Source organism: Ursus maritimus, unplaced genomic scaffold (genome assembly GCF_017311325.1).
Source record: "Ursus maritimus isolate PB19 unplaced genomic scaffold, ASM1731132v1 scaffold_35, whole genome shotgun sequence".
NCBI lineage: Eukaryota > Metazoa > Chordata > Mammalia > Carnivora > Ursidae > Ursus > Ursus maritimus.
In genome coordinates, this window is record NW_024426119.1 from 10,596,950 (window position 1) to 10,618,490 (window position 21,541).

Consider the following 21,541-nt stretch of genomic DNA (forward strand, 5'->3'; position numbering starts at 1 on the left):
TATTTATCCCATTACATCCAAAATATCATTTCAACATGTAATTAATACAAAAAACTATTAACGAGGCATTTTACTTTTTTATACTATATCTGGTATGTGTCTGACACTTAGAGGACATCTTAATTCACATTAACCACACTTCAAATGCTCAACAGCCCCACGTGACCAGTGATTACTGCATTGGACAAGGCAAATCTCCCTCCCTGATTTCATCCCTGTAAGAACTTTTCCTGGAATACATATGATTACACAGCAATGTCACAGACTAAAACATGCTGAAAGACCACCTGTAAATACTTACTAATATTTTGATCTTCAATGAGCTTTTGCAAGGTCTCCTCGCTACAGCTATACAAAATGGTTGCATCACATCTTCCATCTTTCAAATTAAATTCATAGATAAACAGTTCATAATTTTCACTAAGAGCAAGCAGTTTGGGCTTGTCTGTTGGTGAGCTGCTGATATGAGAATCCTCCCATACGAAGCTAAGGAAAAAGCATAGATAATTATATTCTATTATCCACAATAATATTTACCCACAACGGTGAGGGTAGAAGGGCAGAAGGAGTAAAGAACAATTCTTTAGTTCACATGGTAGTAGCATTAACTCTACACCCAAGTTAAGGGAATGTACATTGCTCTGGGACCCCCCCCCCCTTCAGGCCAACAATATAGGAGTGGGTGATGAAAAGAGGGCATGGAGCAATAAACGATGGCTGCTTCTATTGCTTCATCTTAAATCCTGTCCGATGAAATATTTAAAGAACAGTCATAAGGATAAGTTTCAACAACCAAATATGTATATTATTTACAAGAGGTGGTACTCACAATTAACAAAATAGGTTTTGCTAACTTAAAGGCTTTCAAAGACTTTTAAAAAGTGACTATTTGTATTTATAGACTATGAAGACTCTGAGATACTATATTATAGAATAGCTCTGTCCAACAGAACTTTCCATGATGATGCAAGTGCTCTATATATCTGCACTGTCCAATATAGTAACCAAAAGCCACATGTGGCTACTGACACTTGAAATGTGAATAGTGCCACTAAGGAAAAATGCAAAATTTATTAAGTCACATGCAGCTAATGGCTACCATGCTGGACAGCTCAGTTACAAAATTATTAAAGCAGTATAATGTCAACATACCAACAATGGCTAACAATGGTGGAAAGAGACTAATGAGTGATGCTACAGCTTCAAATTAAATTAAACTACATTTAAAAAGTAAGGGGGGGTTGCCCGGGTGGCTCAATTGGTTAAGCAACCAACTCTTGATTTCAGCTCAGGTCATGATCTCAGGGTCATGGGATTGGGCTCCTCACTCAGGGGAGTCTGCGTGAGATTTCTCTCCCTTTCGCTTCCCCCCCCCCCAACACATGCCCACACACAAGGGCTGTCTTCTCTAAAATAAATCTTTAGGGGCGCCTGGGTGGCTCAGACGTTAAGTGTCTGCCTTCAGCTCAGGTCATGATCCCAGGGTCCTGGGATTGAGCCCCACATTGGGCTCCCTGTCCGGCGGGAAGCCTGCTTCTCCCTCTCCCACTCCCCTTGCTTGTGTTCCCTCTCTGTCAAATAAATAAATAAAATTTTTTTAAAAAATAAATCTTTAAAAAAATTTAAAAATCAAAATAAATAAATAAAAGGGCTCACTTCTGAAAACACTACAATGGAATGAGAGAAAGCTACCATACTGAGAAAGTTTCATCTTTTCTTTTTTCTACAGAATAAATTTTATATCTAAAAAAAAGAAAAAAATCAGACTTGGTGCTCTAATGTACTTACTAAAGAAAAAAAACTGACATACTTTATATTTCTATCTTTATACCTAAACTGATGATTTTTCATGAGCACCCAATTCCTGTTTACAGTGAAAATCTGGAAGATAACCTGAATGTCGAATATGGAAAAGATTAAACAAATTAAGGTATATTTAAAAGGCAGAATACAGTGACACCATACACATCATTAACATATGGACTATACCATCACATGAAAAGACAGGAAACTTTCAGTAAAAATAACTATACAGTATACATGATTTCAACATATATAAAAAGGACCATATACACTTTGAGATAAGTAAACCCTGAATAATACAAATTTGTCCTTATTTTTACCCTATGAAGTACTTGAATTAAAATTAAAATCCAATTCAAATAGAAAGTCCTTCCTGATTCTCCTTCAATCTACTAATTTCATGCAGTAGCTTATGGATGCCCTCAATAAATTATTTCCTATGTGTGTCTTCTGTTAAGTTCTCGAACACCTGAAGAGTTTCCTTTTCTCTGCCTCATTCCTTTCTTTACAGGACTGTGTCCACAGGTACTTAACACAGTTGAATTAACTAAATTCCCCTATGGAGATATTCTTCCTCATAGCATCTAGAGATCAGGAGTAAAAGAATACAAACGCCAAACCGATTAAAACACCCCCTTATTTAACAAACAAATCTCTATTGTCAGGCACTGTTACAGAACCGGGAAATGCTAAAACACCTCTTAACTACTTAATGTTTTTGGAGATGGTTTCTAAACATTTTCTATTATTAAAAAGAGCCCAGGGGTGCTGGCTGGCTCAGTTGGAAGAGCAAGCCCCTCTTGACCTTCGGTTTGTGAGTTGAGCCCCATGTTGGGTGTAGAAATTACTTAAATAAATAAAACTTCAAAACAGAGAGACCCCAAAGACTAAGAGGGCACTCTCAGACTTCATGACATAAACTAACTCCTGAACAGAGTTACAGAAGCGGAAAGTTAATACAGGATTATAATTGTGTTTTTTTTTTTCTGCCTTCCCAAGTCATGCAAGCTTCACATTTAAGAGCTGTCTTAACTCTTTAGAGACTGCTCCTAAGTAACAGTTTGCGTGTAATAAATATTTGTTGAGTGAATAAATGAATGGGCAAACTAGACTATCCCTGAAGAAGGCGGCGGGAAGCCCAGGTGTAAAGGAAGTCGCTGTTTCAGGCACAAGAAAAAGGTATCAGGATGATTCAAATTAGAGATGATCCCCAGCTGTTATCTTTAAGGGATTTAACTGAAAGAAGAAAATGGGCAAGTTGCACAGCACCGTAACAATTAACCTACGTTGAATTAATGAAAGAACCCCTACGTTGGGACCTGCTCCGGGTTCACCGAGGCCAGCACAGGAGCTGGATGCCTCTTCCGCGCCCCGGGAACGCGGAAGCGAGGGTGGGGCTGCAAAGCGAGGAAAAGGTTCCGAGAGGGTACCCGGATCGCATCTGAGGTGTTTCCCGCGGCTGTCATTCCTCTCCCGCTACCTCCACGCCTAGAGGGGAGCACTGGGGCCAGCCGAGCTAAGGCTCCGGACTCCTCCGACATTGCCCAGCCCTCCCGCAGCACTTACTGCCGAAAAGGGCCACCGAGGCAGCAGGTACCCCCGCTCCGGCCGCCCGGCGCCAAGGAAAGCACTTGCAGGCTGCCTGCAGCTGTTAGGCTCCCCAGAACCTCCTGCTCTCTGTGCAACTGCGCCCGGGATCCCAGCCGCCCCGTTGCCTCCACAGGGACCGGCACCAACAGCATAGGTAGAACCCGCTCCATGGCTTTAGCGCTACAGGCGCCGAGGCCAGCAGCTCCCCCCGCTGCCTTTTCTGCAGCCATTTTGACTCGGCCATTTCTTCCGGTCACCTGAGCGCAGCTACGTCCTAGGCATGCGCCGCGTAGCCCACCCGCTCCCTGCCTCGTGACTCCCAATCTCGGCCGATTGCTTTCCTGGCCTGTGGAGGCTGGCGCCAATTACTCCAGCAAAGCTACGTCTGCCTTTGCTTCAAGCCTGTTTACTTCACTACCTTGAAAGAGTTAAGGGCCAAATTTAGCGGCCTCAGGCACGCTGTAGCAGCTTCACTCACTCCGTGGTATTACCCTCCGCCTTCTTACTCTGTTTCCCCTCTATCGGAACCCGGTTCCTGTCTCTCCTTTTTCTTTTCCTGTTGTGCTGTTTTTTACTTTTACAGGCCCTGGGTGCTACCATGTCTTTGGTAGTGGACTGATCCATCGTGAGGGAGTGGACCTGAAAGTTGAAGTCAAATAATATCCCTTGTAAAGGGCAGGGAAACAGGGAAGTTAAGAGGTGGTGTGGGTAGAGTTCCCATTTCATTACTAGTCTTTTCTCAAGGAAGTATGATCCAAGGCCTTCAGCAGAGCTGGAGAGGAGCAGAGGGGGTGAGGAAAGAGGGGTGGAGGAGGAATTCGGAGAGTTGTCGTAATGAATATCAGTACCTTTCTTAACACATTCTTTTTCACAATAACTGGGGTCACACAGGTAACCAATAGGCCAACCCCTCCACTTGGGCTCTGATTTACATCCTCTTCTTCTAGGATCTGTAAAATTCTTCTTTCTTCTGCATTTCTTTCTCTCCCTTTATTGGGGTGCTTTATTATGTGAACATGCTATAAAGTCACGCTCAAAAGAAAGCCTCCCTCAACCAACACCAACCACTACTGTCAAATTTTGCTTCCCCTTTAGAAAATTTTTGCTTGACTCTTTTTAATGCCCCCCAACCCCTTTTTCCTCATTACCCCCCTACTTCTCAGACATTGCTGATGGGCTGGATAAAGGTGGTGGCTGTCAACTCCTTCTTCCAAATTTCTTACTTCTAAATTTCTTCTCTTTCCCTCACCCCTGCTTTTCAATTCTTGCCTGAGCTGATGGAATAAACCTCTGAACATTTTTCTCTGCTTTTTTCACTTGTTCCTCTAAGACACAGCAGTCAGAATGATCTTCTAAAAATGAAATCATATTACATTCCCATTTAAAGTTCTGACTTCCCGTAGTTAGAATCCCGATTTTTAAATCATGGCTTATAGATCTATACACTGTTTACCTCTCTCCAACCTCAACACCCTTCCAGCTTATCTGTGTACTTCAGCTGCACTTGCCTCCTTCCTGTTCCTGAAACACATTAAGTTCATTCTCGACTGGCAGCTTTGTGCTCACCCGTGCCTCTACAGGGAGTACTTCCAGCTTAATTGTAACCACTATTGACAGGCCTTGCTGGACCATTACACTTCAGTCACTTCCCACCCAGTTTTGTTTTCACCAAGGTATTTATCACTACTTGATGTTTTCCATCAGTCCCTGTCTAACCAGAATGTAAGCTTCAGAAGAACAGGGAGTTTTCACTGCTCAGTTACCCTACCACCTAAAACGGTGACGTGTTCATAAAAGGGACTCCAGGGACTGATGAATACATGACCTTGTTTGTCAGCATAAACCAAACATTTCATATCCCAAGGGAGATATTTATAGCGAACTCTATTAGCTTAGCTACTCTTTATTAAAAATGTCAACAATGAAGAAATTTCCAAGGTCATACTTTTGTTAGACATAACAAGGCCTTGTCCCTTTTATTAAGGACAACTTGGGGCATTCACACATAAGAAAATGGCATTATACCTAACTTAGGACAAGTTTCAACACATCATTCTATTATCTCTGTAATTATGCCTTATTATGTCATGCCCTGTTAGGCATATCATTCAAGTTTTTAAGGAGAGCATAAGAAATTGTTTTGGGTGAGATCCTCCAATGTATCAAGGCATAAAAAATGTCCTGAGTCTCTGGATCCCTGTAGACCTAGCCCATATAGCTAGTGTCTAATGATTAAACTTTTCCCACATATACATATTTCAGAACTGGATCAGTAGACCCAAGCAAGCCTACAAAGAGAACAGATTTTTCACTATAAATCATTCTATTTTCTAAAGTATTTGTGTGATTTGATTACTATCTGACGCTTTCCAGCAGCTGGTAAATGCTGAGGACAGAAGTGACCTTCATGTCGCTCATGCTTTTGTCTTAGAGTAGCTGTCCCTCAAATATTTCTTGAATTAACAATGAACAATTCAGTTTCTCATATTAATCCTTGCCCTTAAGTAGCTTAGCATGATAAATGAGCAAAGCATCTGGGAGAAAATTAAAAGGTTTGGCTGAAGAAACAGGCTTCAGGATCCTCACCTGAGCAGACTGGTTACTGGGTAAATGTTAGAGTGTCTAGAACTACTTCTAAATACAACTTATCTTCCATATTCTTGCCTTAAAAGAACTACATGACAGAATCTAGACAGGGCTTGAACAAGGGGCTAGGACCTTGTTTCTGCCTTCCCTTACTCCATCCTAGCCTCTAGGTGCTGTACCAAGGGTTTGTCCACGTGGTGACAGAACAGAGGAAGAAGGTTGCTGGGGAAGGCTAGGGGTTCTGCCAGAGAGGCTGTTGGCATTTGGGCTATCTCCCAGGCAATCAGAATCACCATGTCAGTCCTGGAGAGCAGAGAAGACAGAAAAACATCAGGGTCTCTGTATTTATGCAGGAAATAGACTCAAGGCCAAAGCTCCTAATTCTTTTTCCACCACCTACTATCACCCTCTGTGCTTGTAACAGTTAAGAGAACATTTGCATATTTTGTATGTGCCAGGCAATGCTTAGTGCTTTACATATCCTCGTATCCCTACATCCCTAGTTTATAGATGAAGTAACAGGCTTAGAGAAGGAAAGTACCATGTCCAAAAGTTGCAATGCTGGTAAATAACAAAGGCAGAATTCCAACTTAGGTCTGTTTGACTCTAAAGCTTGTCCCCCTTAATCATTTCTACTGCCTTCTGTGGGAAACCAACACTCTAGAGCACAATGGAAAAGGAAGAAAGGGAAAAAAAAATGAAAAGGGAGAACAGCTATAACTGATATTTTTCTCTTCTCTGTCCAACTTCCTCCCCAATACTTGAATATACCACTCAGGTAATATCTCGCCTAACTCAGCCTTTACATCCCCAAGGGGACTGAAATAGCATTTACAAGGCCTTTAGGATCTTACCAAGCTGTATGATCACTGTTGGGTTCCTCAAGGGAAGACTCCAGGGATACCAGCTGCTCCCCATGACTCAGTAGGGCATAGAGCAAAGATATTCCAAACTGCAAGTGATACAGTGTGCAAGGTAAAAGGAGTTCACCAGAGGCATTCCGTGCTTTCCTGGTTCTGCCATTTTCCCAACTAAAAGGGCAGGGTCACGTGTAAAAAATGGAGTTCAACACTTGAAAACTGTCAGATTTTACAATGGCTGGCCAAAGAACTTTCAGACCTTTCGAAGGAAATCCCTGCTCTGAACTTTCCAAAAGATCTTTGTGGAGAGTTGATTAAAAGCACACTTGTGGGTTTTACTCTCAGGAATCAGAGTCTATAGATCAAGAAACTGAGGCAGGTAGTTTGTGGACCCCACTGAAAGCAGCATTGCTTTAGGCAAAGATCTTCAGAGGGGGGGTTCACAAAATAATCCACTGGGGTATTAAAAGATATCAGAACCTTAGCATCTAGTTTCTTCATTTCAAATATTCTATCTTGTGTTTGTTATGTACTTAGTATAGTGTTATTTGTTTCCGACTTCTAGACAACCGCGTGGGTGATAAGGTTCAGAACTTAGTACACCATCAAAAAAGTTTGGTGACCTCTGCTCTAGACGGCACCATCAGCACCATCGGGGAGCTTGTTAGAAAAGCAAATGCATGGGCCATGCCCCGGGTCTACTAAATGAGACTCTCTGGGGGTGAGACCAAGGAACTGGTGTTCAGTAAGCTCTCCAGGTGATCCTAGGGCTCACAAGACACGGAGAAGCACTACAGAGAAGATGGAGAAGGAACATTCCTTTGCTCATTCCTTGCCAGTGATACCACCTGGAGGTCATCTATGGAAAGAGAAAAGCCTCCCCACTATGTTACCTGGTTCTGAAGCACCAGAGTGACCGGCCGCTCGGAGGAGCCAGGTGGAAACAGCATTAGCCCCTGAAGTCCTTGGAGGAGTTCATGGAAGGTCAAGTGACTGATACATTTGCCCAGAGGTTTGAATAACATTTGTAGAGCCTGCAAGAAGGTCAGTAAGTGCCTCTCTCAGACTCCACTACAACTTCACCTCCTCCTCCTTTGCCTCTACCCCCTCTTCTTGATGACCTGTTTTTGGTACTTTCCTGGTCGGGTTACTTACTAAGCCTATCACCATTCAGGTCTCTCCAACCTTAATACTGGTCCTTCAGAACCCACTTATCTAGGAGGCCTTCCCTAAAGAAGGGTAGCAAGGGGGCTCAGCACTTCTCAGGGAGTCCTTATCTTTGCCCACTCACACCTGTGCAACCACATGTCTGTGTTTTTTGGTCATTGTATCTCAGGATGATGAGTTGTTCCTATAGTAGTTGGTTTTGTAACCTCCTCACCCAAGGGTGGCAGGTTTGGCACCTCTTCCTGCCCAGCAGTTTCTTGGGCATCTCTGGGGGTGGGGGACAGAGGATGGAGAGGAAGGGTCCCTAACCCATCTACAAAACCATCCTCTTCTCTCCTCAATGCCACAGTACCTGATCAGCTACATCCCTCCTGACTAGGAGGGGCAAATGGTGGGTGATAGCCAGAAGAAGGCTAACAGCTCGATCCTGGGGCAGGAAAGGGAGCAGTCTTGCCACTAGAGCTTTCCCCTTCCTCACCAAGAGCACCTGCAGGAAGCCATCTGCTGCCTCCCTACACATGAGAAAGGAGAACATTTTCAGGGCTCTGCATAGAGGGCTCTGGCTACATGCCAGAAAGGAGGGGCAGAAGGAAAGCCCATGTGTTCACTCATCTTTCCCTTCCTGGGCTGGAGATGTGACCCTTCCACACTCACTCCAGATTATTCTGCTCATGTGTCTTTAAGGCCTGGAAGAGCTTCTCAACCTGGTTGCTCTGCTGTTCAGAGTAGCAGGGCTGTGGACACCCATCCTTCTGGCCCTCCTCTATCTCTAGTAACTGAAGAAACATCTGGGAATTTGAAGGTGGGAAAAGAAGAGGTCAATTTGAGCAATATTCCGTTCCCAAGGGTAAATTAGGAACTCATCCTTAAGGAGTTGACATCTCACCTTCTCAATCCGGGACAACACCTGAAGCCTCTGACTGCTTGCAGCTCCTATCTCCTAGGAGAGAATCCCAGGCCATCAGCCACACCTTCGTAGCAGCAGCCCAGGCCTCAGGCGAGCTAGAAATGGAGCTGGAAAGGCTAACAAAAAGTCTGACATTTCTTTCTCACTCTTAAGTCACAATCACATCTGAGCATGAGAGTGCCCCTGTCCTTTCTCCAAAACAGGGGAGATAAGAAGGGTTGTGGGAAGGTAGCATTTCTACCTGCTCTTGGGATCCATGGGGTACAGCGTCAATAGCTCGGCGAGGGCTAAAACACGTCGATACAGCTACCTGGCCCAGGGAACCCTCAATTCGAACCACTGCACGAAAAGGAGTCAGGACAAGCATGTTCCCCTCCCCTTTCCACCCTCTGTCCATCCAGATGCCTATCCCAACCCAGCAGGTCAGCCCTGGTCCTACCTGACTCATAAGCCTCTGCCTTCGGAATGTAAGGCGTTACCAGCTTGAGAGATTCAACCTTGCTCCTTCGTCCAAGTAGCTCTTCATCTGACTGCTTCTTCTCTAGTTTCTGATAATATTCCTGAGAGTCCATGGGATAGAAAAATGTATCCTCATCTTCTGAATTTAGAATTAAAGTTCTCAAGTGCAACCTCTTAATACACCCTTCCCTACAGCATTCATTCCAGAAAGGATCCTGGCCCCTCAGGTCCTTCTGCCAACCACTCTGAAGCATCTTGAGTACCCTGCGCCTCACAACATCTGGCTTGGGGTCCCCATATTGAGAACTTGAAGAACTAGACACCACCACCAGATCTGATGAAAAGGCAGAGAGCCAAGTGGAGAGCCAGGAAGCAAACCGTGTCAGCATCTGCAACCTTCTTGCATTCCTTCTTCCTTGGATACACACTGCACACTTTTCCTCCCCTCTCCCCCTTTTAGTTTTATGATCCTACCTGTGCTTTCCAAAAATCAGAGTTATCTGATGGCATGAAGACCATCAGCAGCTTGCAGTACCGAGATAATACTACTGTCAATTGGCCAGTAGCTAATGCACTCTAGGCCAGTTTTATGCTTCTGAAGAATGGCTCAGCAGCTCTAATGTCTTCTTAAAGAAATCTGTAAAATCCCAAGCTAAAATAAAGCCGCTGACTGTGAGTCAAACAAGGACTTGAATAAAGCTCCTTCATTTAGGAGCAGTGCCAAAAAACCAAGAGTATAAAAATATTTCGCTTTCAGTGATCCAGGCAGGAAGAGTTTTTGAAGCATCGTGGAAAGAAAGGAAGAAATTAATCTAAATAGGAAGAAGATAAAGGTGGGAACCTTGGTAGGGGACTCACGGAGGTTGAAAACAAAGTGGAACACAGCTTAGACAACCCTAAAACCCACAAGCAGAGCTTGCCTCATAAATATAAAGAAGATAGGGGGTCCAGGGTAAGGAGTTAAAATGTCCGCCGGCATTTATTCAATTTAAGAGTTTGAATCCCAATATTTATAAAATTCACATGTTTTATATCTTAAAAAAAGCAAAAAGTAGATGGATGTTTATAACAAAACATTTCTAAGACCCACAGAAGTATACAAAAGTGGAAAAGTCCATATTTTAAGGCTGAGTACGGGAAATTCTTGGCAAAGGATGAAGACAAAACCTCAGTGTTGGGGTAATTGCAAATAATCCCATTTGTCCAAAGTGTAGGAGAGTAGAGGGGAAGGATCTTGGGATGTCAACTTTAGAAATGTGGCCCCCATCCTGTAGTGATTGCCTCTTCCACCTAACTGAACATGGCTTTTAAGAGCTGGAGAGATGATCCAAGAGGGCCCATGGAGTCCAGGACCATTTAATGCCAAGGTCGGAGGCTAAGAAGAGCACCTGGGGCTCACCTGATAGTAGTAGTCATCCAGGCAGGGGTTCTTACTCTGCAGCTGAACCATCTGTACTTTTATCACCCAGTCTTTCTCTTTTCGGGTCATGAGATTAACATAGGGGTCTGGCTGCTGAGACCAAGTCTTCTTGCCTGGAGGACTTCAAGCCAGAAAGGAACATTCCTTTAGACCTACCCACCCCCACACAGTGAGCTTCCCAAGAAGTGGTGAGTAGGGAGAGATGGAACAGAGTACAGAGGTGGGCAACATGGGGAGAGTCTTTTTGTGCAGAGGCTTTGGGGAGACGCCCAATCACATGGGGGTAGCCAGCATGCAAATGAGCTGCCCCAAACCCTGCTGCTCATCTAGGCTTTACTTTGGTGTTCGACTGTGTTGCTGCAGCTGCAAGATCCGTTGGTGCTGAGGGTGGAGCTGGGTCAGATGACTAGGAAGACGCAGAAAGAAACTTGGGCTTAGTCAAAGAAAGCACTCAGCAACCTACCCTTCCATCCAATTAGCCTCTAGTAAGCTCAGCTGAACATCTAAGGGAACCCTACCTGTCCATGTGCCTACCCAAAGTCCGCCGTATGAAACAGCACAACCCTGGCTCAACAGGGCTCACATTCCCCTCCAGGATATATTTTCCTGCAGATCAGCTGCAGGAAATCTTGACACAGTAGAAAGCCATTTGGCCTGGTTGTTGGGAGTTCTGAGTCCTAATCCTGGTTCTGCTATGGCAGCTAACCTCAAGTAAGTTTTTTTTTTTTTTTTAGTCCCCCTGGGCCTCTACTTCTGCCTCTGTGAGGGAGAAGGGACTGGACTCCACTGCACACTTCTGACTAGGTTTCTGTAGGTGTTTTTCTGTGGCAGCTGATAGGTGGCCCCCATCCCTCCTCAGCCACTACGTCCTGAAACCTCCAGAGAAGAACTCAGTCTGGGGGAGATGCTGGGGGGCCCGTGCCCTGAACCAGTACCTGAAACTAGGGGGCCATGAGGTTGGAAGGCTGCAGGAGAGAGTTGGGTCTGGCAAGAGAAGTCGAGGTCCAAAGTGCCGTGCTGGAGAGCTGGCACTGGGAAAGGTAGTCCGGAAAGGAACTGGAGAGAGGTAGTCCAGCGTCTGAGAATGGAATTCAGAGGTCTGGGAAAAGGGCAGCTCCACCAACAGAATGCTGCTCCTGTTGCCACATGTGCCTTTCCCACCTTTCTATTCTCACCTGCCTTTTCTCCCACAAGAACCTCACCCAACAGAGTTTGGCACCTCCTAGCGAGCAGCTCTTCAGCCCCTGACAAATGTGGGGGCATGTGCTTTTCCTGTCTGGTGAGTGAACACCTGTCTCTTTCTCTCTCTCTCTCTTCTCTGTGATGGTCTTTTTTTTTTTTTTTTCAGGCTCTTGTGCCTTCAGCCACTGGGGCAATGCTTGTTTGCCTCTTTTTGGACTCCTCTGAAGCCCTCCTCAGAGCTGCAATTGTCTTCTCATTCTCCCTGCAGGATTTCCTGCAATTCCTCTAGCCCAGATCATGTTCTCATGACAGTTAATTTAAAGGCCGCTGCTCTTTCTAGCACTAAGCTCCGTGCTGCTCATGTGCTGAAATGTAGGGAGGTGGAAGTAGGGCTCTGGTTTGTCCTTTTCATAGGACGGCCAGTTATCCCAGGACCACCTCTGTCATTTACCAAGTGTCCCTACATTATGGGTGTCTCCCACCTCCCATACCTACACTTCCCTTGGGGTGCTTCATCGCCAGAGCAAGGTCAAGAGCAGACTAAGGGACGCTCCACATGCTCCTTCTCCACACGTCATTACTTTCTCACAGGATGGAGATTGAAGGGACTCACCTGCCACACAAAGTGCAAGGAAGCAGGGGACATCCCCAGTACACCAGAGGCCTTGATTCCAGGGGAGTTGAGAAGGCCTCTCTGGAATGGGAGGGAGGAAAACAGGCTTGAATGAGTGCTGAGGTGTCTTCTATAGTCACGGGTATGGAGCGCAGGAAGGCCAACCACTGCCAATATCTGAGACCATGGTAGCCTGACCCTCCCTTGTAATCAAAAATCAACTAGGTCAGGACCTTCCTGCTTTCTCTGAGGGGAAGCAAGACTGGTATCTTAGGAATAAGTTGAGGGAGACTGAGTGATTTTATTTCTTTTTTTTTTTTTAAGGTTGTTTATTTATTTGACAAAAAGCGCACAAGCAGGGGGAGTGGCAGGCAGAGGCAGAGGGAGAGGCAGGCCCCCCGCTGAGCAGAGAGCCTGAGTGACAGAGGTGGGGCTCAATCCCATAACCCTGGGATCAAGATCTGAGCTGAGGGCAGATGCCTTACCAACTGAGCCACTCAGGCACCCTATGATTTCATTTCTATATAGGAATCCTTGTCTCTCTCCACTGGTTGTGGGACTCCAAGGGAATAAATATCAGGAATGAACTGCTGAGACACAGGGGTCAGGGCCAAAGATGACTCACCTTTAGTACCAGGAGCTCAACCAGCACCTGAGCTATGCACAACCCTGCTAGGACCTGGTTTTTAAGGTGAAGACAGCATCAGAAACTAAGTGAGAGATAGGAAGAAAGAGGGAAGGAAGGAGAGAGTCTCTACTCAGGTTCAAGCCTGAAATAGTAATTGTTAACCCAGAACCTGTCTTAGGTGTGGAGGTCGTGTAGTCGTGGCCAAATGGTTAAGGCGGTGGGCTAGAAAGGAGCGGAGAAGAGAAGGATATTTAGCAACCATCTGTAAGCTGCAGAGAGTGCAGGCCAACTGTACTCCGCCCCCCCCCCAGCCCCCCGTACCTGGGTGTTCTGGATAGCACTGAGGACAGCTGGATCCCCGAGATCATGCTCTTCCTCCTCCACCTCTTCCTCCTCTTCTTCCTCCAGCTCTGGAGCTAGATCTGGATCCAGATCCTCCTCCCCTTCCTCCTCCTCCTCTTGCTCCTCCTCTTCCTCCAATTGGGAGGCAGACACCAGCTCCTCCTCAGGAGCCAAGGAGCTACAGGACTTGCTTGGGCCTTGGTTTAAGTAGGGGCCTGAGGAGTAGATGGGGAATCAGGTGCGAGGAGTCTCGTCTAGAGAGACTGCTTCTCAGTAATCCTTCTGTTCATAAGTCATCTCCAACACCGCCTTCAGTCTCCCCTCTTGTTACCCCTAGCCCCCACCCCCCGACTAGAGCAAACGGAACCTGGCAGGTGCCAAACACCTTTGCCTTCCATATCTCTTCAATTGCCTCATTAGGTACCACCCCAATCTTCTCTACTTGCTCTCCCCCACCTGACAGCCCTCTCAGTGCCTCTTTAACCAATCCAGTCCCAGGTGCCAGGACTCACTGCAATTGAAGCCTACTGCGCACCTGATACTTCACACGTATATGTCCATTTAACTCTCTGAGCAGTCCTGCAAGGCTGGTAGTGATCATTTCCCCATGAAGTGGAGGAAAATAGGGCCCAGAAACATGACCTCGGTCACCAGTGTGATGTAGCTAGCGAGTCCAAGAGTTTGGAAATCACTCCCAGTAGTTCTGGACACCCAGGCCCACATCCGTCCACTAAACCATACCAGCAAGTCTCTGCACCCCAAGGCTTTTCATCCAGATTCCACAGCCTAATGAGCAATACCTTCAAGACATTTCATCTTTGCAGGCTGGCAGGCTTCCACCATGTCTGTTTCTTCTGGTGAGAAAACACTGTCGGCCTCTGGAAGGTAAATCTGAGACAGGAAAGAAACCCAGAGACACCCTTCTCCTCAGTAATGATAGCATGGCCTAAACAGCCATGATCTCTCCCCAGCAAGGTTGCCAGAGGAGTATTGGCCCAGGGTCTCCAGGAGCAGGACCCTGGACTCTCAGACTGCCCTAAGCCCCACCCTTTGCCCTCACCAGCCCAGCTGCAGGGAGCTGTCCTGCCAAGGGACAGAGCTCAGAGTTGGAGAAGCACTTCCACACAGATACACACAGCACCTCAACAGCAGCTGCCTTGTTGCCGACACCCACCGCCTGACTGTTGCTGTCCTTTCTGCTTAGTGTAGCCAAGGCAGCCTAGGCCGGGTCTGATTTGCTGCTCCTGTCTTTAAGAGTCCCAGCCCCTCCCCTGCTGCCCCCTTAAAGGGCCAACATCCCCCAACCGCTGCATCTTGATAGAAATATGAGAATATAATCTAATGATAAAGACAACTCTTGAAAGGGTAAGAGAAATAAACTGCATTTTTAACCCCCCAAGGGTACAGTTTATGGGGATTGGTATTTGGGAGCAGATTTTTTTTTTAAAGACCCTGTTTTCCACACCCTTCCTAGGAGCTTTATGAAGTTACTTCCCTTCAGTCCCTAGGTTTTGCTCCATCACAATTGGATACGAAAGCCCTGGGCGGATCCTAAGGTTTGCTAGCAACCAAGATCTCAGCACTTGGGCAGTGCACCTGGGGATTCTCGCCCTTCGCGGTGTCCCATGAGTTAGGTCTGCCGCTCAGCTCTGATAACAGACCCCTGTGAATTTAGAAGCCAGACCTTCAAGGCTAAAACCCTTTTGCATGAGTTACACAGACAATCTTATATCTTCTTGGGTATTCTAATGGAAAACTGGTTCAAAAGCTCAGAAGTGAAAAGAAAACAAGATAACAACAAAGGCGAGAATATGGGTACAGCTGGTAGGCAAAAACCTAAGACCCACCTGAGCCTCTCCTAACCCCTGAGTGATCCTGGGTTCTGCGCCCACATCCTGTGTTTAAATGAGCTCCACATGACTTTGTAGAATTTCTGAATAAAAATTTAAATGAAGCTAATTTCTCTGTATCAGAAATGCTAGTTAGGGCCCTATTGTCATGGTTATAGGATCGTGGTTCTTGGTGCCTCTAAAGAAAAATTTTGTCTCAAAAGTTTTGCTGTATGTCAGAATGATATGAGTGAGGGGAGAAAATTTAGTAGCTTAAGTTTAAGTTACTGAAAAACTTTTCAAGTATCTGAATTGGGTTCAGATCTTTTTTGGTAATGTCATTCAGCTGTTTTTCTCAAGAATTTCCTGATAGCTCACTTTGGTATTATTAATAAAAGGACCAAATGGTGAGTTTCAGTGTACCAGAAGTGACTTATTAGATTGTTGTAGAGACCAGGTCTTAGGGAGAGCCACTTGCTGCATTCACAGCGTAAAAATAACGTGTTCATTCTTAGAAACAAAATCCCTTTCTTGTTTTTGTTTCTCATTTTAATTGCCCTTTATCTCTCTCCTACCAATGAACCAAATTTCTCCACTTTCTCGACTCACATTGGTCCTTCAACCATTGCTCTCTGCCTTTTGACTCCATCATAAGGAGGGCACCAAGGGGCAGACAACGAGTCCACGAGTTCCTCAACCTTTTCTATGGACAATTTTTCAACTGCATGTTAGTATGCTGCAAACACACTCTCAAGACAAATCTACCCTCACTTCTACCCAGATGCAGCCCCTAACCACTTCTTGGATTAAAACAAATCTGGAACTACCATTACCCATCACCCCTCAGAAACTATTCACAGTTACCAACGATTTTTTAACTGTAAGTGCAAAAGACATGTTTCAGTCTTTACCTTAGTTCACGTCTGTACAGCGTTTAACACATGCCCATGCCCTCCTCATGTCTCTGTCCTCCTGCAGCTTCCCAACACTTTACTCTCCTGATTCTTCTTGTACTTCTTGGGTCATTTTTCTCTGGTCTCTTTCCTGCTCTCCTCATCGTCATCCAAATATCCTCTTCTTCATGCCTCTTCTCTTTCCCCTCTACATCGAATATTCTTAACTGGACAGTCCCCTGAAATTGTGTATGTTTGTGTAATGTGCATTTTTCTGGAGAGACAGTCCAGAGCTTTCATCGCATTCTCAAAGGGATCAAGAATCCCTCTAAAAATTAAGTCCTCTGCACCTTGGTATTCCTGGGCAATCTCACCCACTCATGTCTTCCTACCTAGCACACTCGGATGATTTCTAAGTCTTTGTCAGATCTGACACTTTCCAATTAAGCACTTCAGTGGTTTTTATCTCCTGTCCATTACAGAAGGCATAAGATCCTTAAAATCTGCCTCTCCAGCCTCCAGTCTTCAAGTTCCCTGCCTTCTAGTTTGGGTTTCAGAACTCGTGAGCTACATTTGGCTGTGTGGGGGGAGTGGAATTCTGATGGAGCTTTTTCTCATAATCAGTGTGCACCAGGATGACTCTCTCTGGCTTGGGCACCTCTCTCCTTTGGTCTGGGAGCTGTATTCAATTGTTGATCAAAACAGTTCCCTATCCCAATTCTTTCTGTCTTTCTTTTCGGTGATATTAAATGTGTATCTTAGCAAGTAATATGCTCTTCATTGTATCTCCCAAGCAAAATGAATTTGCAGAGGAAGTTATTTTAATTGGAGGGTGATTTCAGATGTTTATTAAATTGTCTTATTCAAGTTTTCTAAATATCCAAATAGGCGGAAAAACTTAGCTCAGGCTTCACTTCCTCCAGAAAGCATTCTCAGATACCCTCCGCCCTTCCAGGCTAGATGAAGTGCCCATCTTAGGGCCACTAATTGGTCCTTACACTATTTTCTCATTGTACCTGCCACTTATTTGTAATTCTTTTTCTGGATTTGTCACCCCCATTTGAGAACAGTTACATGTCTTCTTCATCCTTGCGCTTCCAGCACTTAACACAGTATCTGCAACAGAGTAAGTTCCACAGTAAACGTTAATTGAGCTAAACTGAAATGAAAACATGGTCCTTCCCCTTGGAGACTTCCTCAAATGGAGTTTCTAGCCTGCCACCTGGGTGTGTCCTGCTCCTGCCCACTCTCCACATTATTTCCAAGAAATGGCATTCTACGAAAACAAACCTCAAATATTTATGCCAGAAATCATAAAAGACATAAAGATTTGACTAAAAAAGTAAAAACTTCTATACTGAAGACACATTTATGCCAGTGGTAAATTCTTACAGAGCAAAGATTTAAATTTTTTCAAAATTAAACCTCAAAAATACCCAAAGAAAGTGTGAATTTTTAAAAAAATGTGAAGTAGAGAAGGTCCTTCTAACCATGACCCCAAATCCATCAGCCATGAAAGGTGATTGATAAATTTGCCCACATAAAAATGTAAGGCTCTCGAAAGGCAAAAAAAAAATGAAAAGAAAATAAAAAGGAAAAAAAACATAAAAGAAAACAAAATAACTTTATTTTGATCTGGCAATCTGAAATTTACCTTTAAAAACTATTTAAAAGAACTTTTAGATGAAGATTCTTTTTATTGTTTCTGAAGATTTTGAGGGCTCAGGAAAGGAGATATTTATGTTAAGTCCAGATCCTTTTAGCAATACTTCCTTCACAACTCCTGATAATCAATAGATTCCAAACAGCAACCATGTCAAATTTAACATAACATTGTTGATAGATAATATAAAAATAAGATTACTAATTTCTCTCACATTTACTTTTAAAATCCTATACTTTGGCTAAGTGCTTAACACAGAATATCTACATCCTTAGTGAGACTGAAAAATCTTTTTTTTTCAAAGATTTTATTTATTTATTTATTTATTTATTTATTTGAGAGAAAGAGTGAGAGAGATCACAAGGAGAGGGGGCGCTGCGGGAGGCAGAGGGAGAAGCAGACTCCCCATGGAGCAGGGAGCCTGGCTCCATCCCAGGACCCTGAGATCATGACCTGAGCCGAAGGCAGACGCTTAACTGACTGAGCCACCCAGGCGCCCAGAGACTGAGAAATCTTTGACCATACTATTCACTTCTTCTTCAAAAAATTGTCCTAATTTAAATAAGAAAAGTATGACTTTGTCTTAGTCCGTTTGAGCTCCTATAACAAAATACTAGAGACTGGGTCACTTATAAACAACAGAAACTTTTTTTTCTTCACAGTTCTAGAGGCTGAAAGTCCAAGATCGAGGTGCTGGCAGATGCAGTGTCTGGTGAGAGCCCACTTTCTGGTTCACAGATGGTGCCTTCTCACAGTGTCCTCACATGTTAAAAGGGAGGGGTGAGAAAGCTCCTCAGGGCCTCTTTTATAAATTTGGGAATCCCATTCATGAGGGCTCCACCCTCATGACCTAATCACCTCCCAAAGGTCCCCCCTCCTAATACCATCACCTTGGGATAGGATTTCCACATATGAATTTGGTGGGGGAAGGGAGGGACACAAATATTCAGTCTATGGTCATGGCCTTGGGGGAATATAGGCTAAGTATATAAAACTATTATATTTTTACCTATATTTTACATTTTGATATACTATTCGGTTATACAAATCTCAAAAATGTTATTGTTTCTCGAAACCAAGCTTCTGTTTACATTATAGGAGGTGTATATGCAGACAAAAGTTGAGACTTTGTCTTCCAAATCTATATTCAATCCATAATCAGGTAAGTCAGCTTTCTGGGATTAATCTGTAATTGCCACATGTACATAAAACTCCTGGTTAAGAGCAACTTTTTATTTTTATTTTTATTTTTGAGAGAGAGAAAGAGAGAAAGTGGGGGTGGGGGCAGAGGGACAGAGAATCCTAAGCAAGCTCCAGGCCCAGTGAGGAGCCCAACACAGGGCTGTATCTCACCACCCTGAGATCATGACCAGAGTCTAAATCAAGAGTCAGACACTGAACCAACTGAGCCACCCAGGCACCCCAGGAGAAACTTTTTAAAACAGATTGTTTGGTGTTGCATGTAGGCTTAATGTTCATTTATTTAAATCACCTATGACATTTGAATTTTTTTTCAAACTTAGGAAAATGCAGTTATTAATAGGGCTTCACTGAATTATACATAAAGTCTACAAAATATTTCTGTTACACAATTAAGTACAATTGAATAAATACAATTAGACAAAAGTAAAGACTTTCACATTTAAATTATATTTGTTTCATACATCATAAGACTGCCTGAAAACAAGTTGGAAGAGACTATTACTGATCTTGATTGTGACAACTTATTGCATTTTTCAGCCTCTTTTTTAAAAGTTAAGTAGTATGAGTTTCAAATTCTACTTTTCTACTTATCTTCAAATAGATGGTTTAGCATAAAACTTGAATGGGTGACACCATTGACCACCAAATTGTGGACCAGAAATCAACTCTATCAAAGTATATCTCGTATATCTCTATCATGAGCTTCACATACTCTAAGCAGAATTTGGGTATGACTACTTAATCTTGATTCGATGATGATGATGCTGATGGTTCCATGATGCTCCAGGTTCTAGACCTTCTGGTTTCAGATCCAACACATCTGTGCCTGTAATACATTCCCTCTTATTCTTGCCCCTGTCCTCTCATGATATTCAGGATTCCGAGAAAGTCACCTTCCAGAAATGGTGCTGATTTTACAGCACCAATGTCAGTTTCCATTGTGTGTACTTCACCTGATTTTTTCTATTCAAAAACTGAGGTTTTATTTCCGGTAGAGGCAAGATGAAAATCAATATCGTATCCTACTTGGTCGAAAACTTGGTAGTTCATCTCCAGCAAGGCCATCAGGGACATGGCCTGATGGAAGTCGCTGTCCTGGAGGGCTGAGGCTGCTGCAGGAGCTGCCCGGCTCTGGTCACCCCATCATTAAAGATGGCTGGAACCTCCAGGCAAGAGCAGAGGTCGTCCTCGGAGCTGAGAGGAGAGTCTGGGAAAGGGAGGGATGGAGGATCAACCACAGTCACTTTCCCAACCCTCCCCTGCCTTTTCCCCCTCAGGGCTCTCTTCCTTCTAACATTTTATTTTGAAAAACAAAGAAACAAGTCGTGAGGATGATAAAATTAACTTCTGTGTATCTTTCACCTAGCAGTTGGTAACATTTGCCTAACAAATACTGTTTAAGCACACTCCTCCCTACAGTAGTCAGTGTTTTTCCCAGTGACTAGGGATTTTGGCTGACAGTCACTCACTGAACAGAAAACACAAACAACAAGCAAACATGTGAAAAACTGTTCAACCTAACTGCCTTTTAAAAATATGAAGTCAAGGGGGCCTGGGTGGCTCCGTGGGTTAAGGAACTGACTCCTGATTTCACCTCAGGTCATTATCTCAAGGGTCATAAAATGGAGCCCCGCCCCTGGCTCTGCCCTCAGTGGGGAGTTGGCCGATGATTCTCTCCCTCTGCCCTTCCGCCCACTCAAGCACACTCTCTCTCTCTTTAAAATAAATACATCTTTAAAAAATATATGAAGTTAAATGAAGAGATGCAATTTTTCACTGATAATGACCAGCTTAGGGAAGGATGTGGGAAGATGAGCACTCTTTCTAATGGGCAGTGGAGTGTAACCTGGTACAAAGTCTATGGAGGGCAATTTCAGTGTAGAGGATGTGGTATAATAGGAAAAAACTGGAAATGTCCCCAGTGCAGGATTGGGTAAAAAGTATGGTATATTCGTGTAATGAAATACAGTTGACTCTTGAACAACATGGATTTGAACCATGTGGGTCCACCTATAGGTGGATTTTTTCCCCATAAATACAGTACTGTAAATGTGTTTTCCTTATGATGTTCTTAATATTTTCTTCTTTCTTAGCTTTATTGTAAGAATATAGTATATAATACATATACAAAATATGTGTTAATTGAATGTTTATATTATTGGTAAGGCTTCCGGTCAACAGTAGGTCATTAGTGGTTAACCTTTGGAGGAATCAAAGTTGTAAGCAGATTTTCAACTGCGGGGCTGGGAGGGTGAGGGGGTGCCTATAACCCCCATGCTGTGCAAGGGGCAACTGTATTATAAAAGCATGAGAAAACTACGTAGATCTCTATTATTATAGAAATGGATATATTGTCCATGACATATAGTTAAATTTAAAAAAAACCTATTTGCAAA

General features: G+C 44.0%; 2 protein-coding genes across 2 annotated transcripts in view; both read right to left on the bottom strand.

The window, feature by feature from the left end:
• The window catches only part of SPG11 (SPG11 vesicle trafficking associated, spatacsin), a 79,508-nt gene extending 75,820 nt beyond the window's left edge, over window positions 1-3,688 (bottom strand). The window contains exons 1-2 of the mRNA XM_008702139.2: window positions 3,370-3,688; window positions 302-486 (exon numbers count right to left, since the gene is read on the bottom strand). Of these exons, the coding sequence (XP_008700361.2) occupies window positions 302-486; window positions 3,370-3,623 (439 nt within the window). The 5' untranslated portion in view covers window positions 3,624-3,688. The remainder of the gene's footprint in view (window positions 1-301; window positions 487-3,369) is intronic.
• Window positions 3,689-5,466: 1,778 nt separating this feature from the next.
• Window positions 5,467-14,803, bottom strand: PATL2 (PAT1 homolog 2). Its single transcript, XM_008702140.2, has 14 exons — window positions 14,358-14,803; window positions 13,537-13,754; window positions 12,588-12,668; window positions 11,728-11,870; window positions 11,130-11,198; window positions 10,772-10,913; window positions 9,353-9,473; window positions 9,155-9,252; window positions 8,893-8,946; window positions 8,661-8,794; window positions 8,359-8,518; window positions 7,733-7,873; window positions 6,834-6,931; window positions 5,467-6,282 (listed from the first exon to the last, which is right to left on the bottom strand). The coding sequence occupies exons 1-14, from the start codon at window positions 14,398-14,400 to the stop codon at window positions 6,129-6,131; spliced, it is 1,656 nt and encodes a 551-aa protein (XP_008700362.2). The 5' UTR covers window positions 14,401-14,803; the 3' UTR covers window positions 5,467-6,128.
• Between the last annotated feature and the right edge of the window lie 6,738 nt (window positions 14,804-21,541).

Excerpts from the sequence above, each read along its gene's own strand:
- PATL2 (XM_008702140.2), bottom strand. The coding sequence starts at position 14,400 with ATGGTGGAAGCCTGCCAGCCTGCAAAGATGAAATGTCTTGAAG. Across the intron at positions 8,947-9,154 it reads CCCATGGATCCCAAGAGCAG|GAGATAGGAGCTGCAAGCAG; the intron begins GTAGAAATGCTA and ends ATTCTCTCCTAG. Across the intron at positions 6,283-6,833 it reads AACAGTGATCATACAGCTTG|GACTGACATGGTGATTCTGA; the intron begins GTAAGATCCTAA and ends TCTGCTCTCCAG.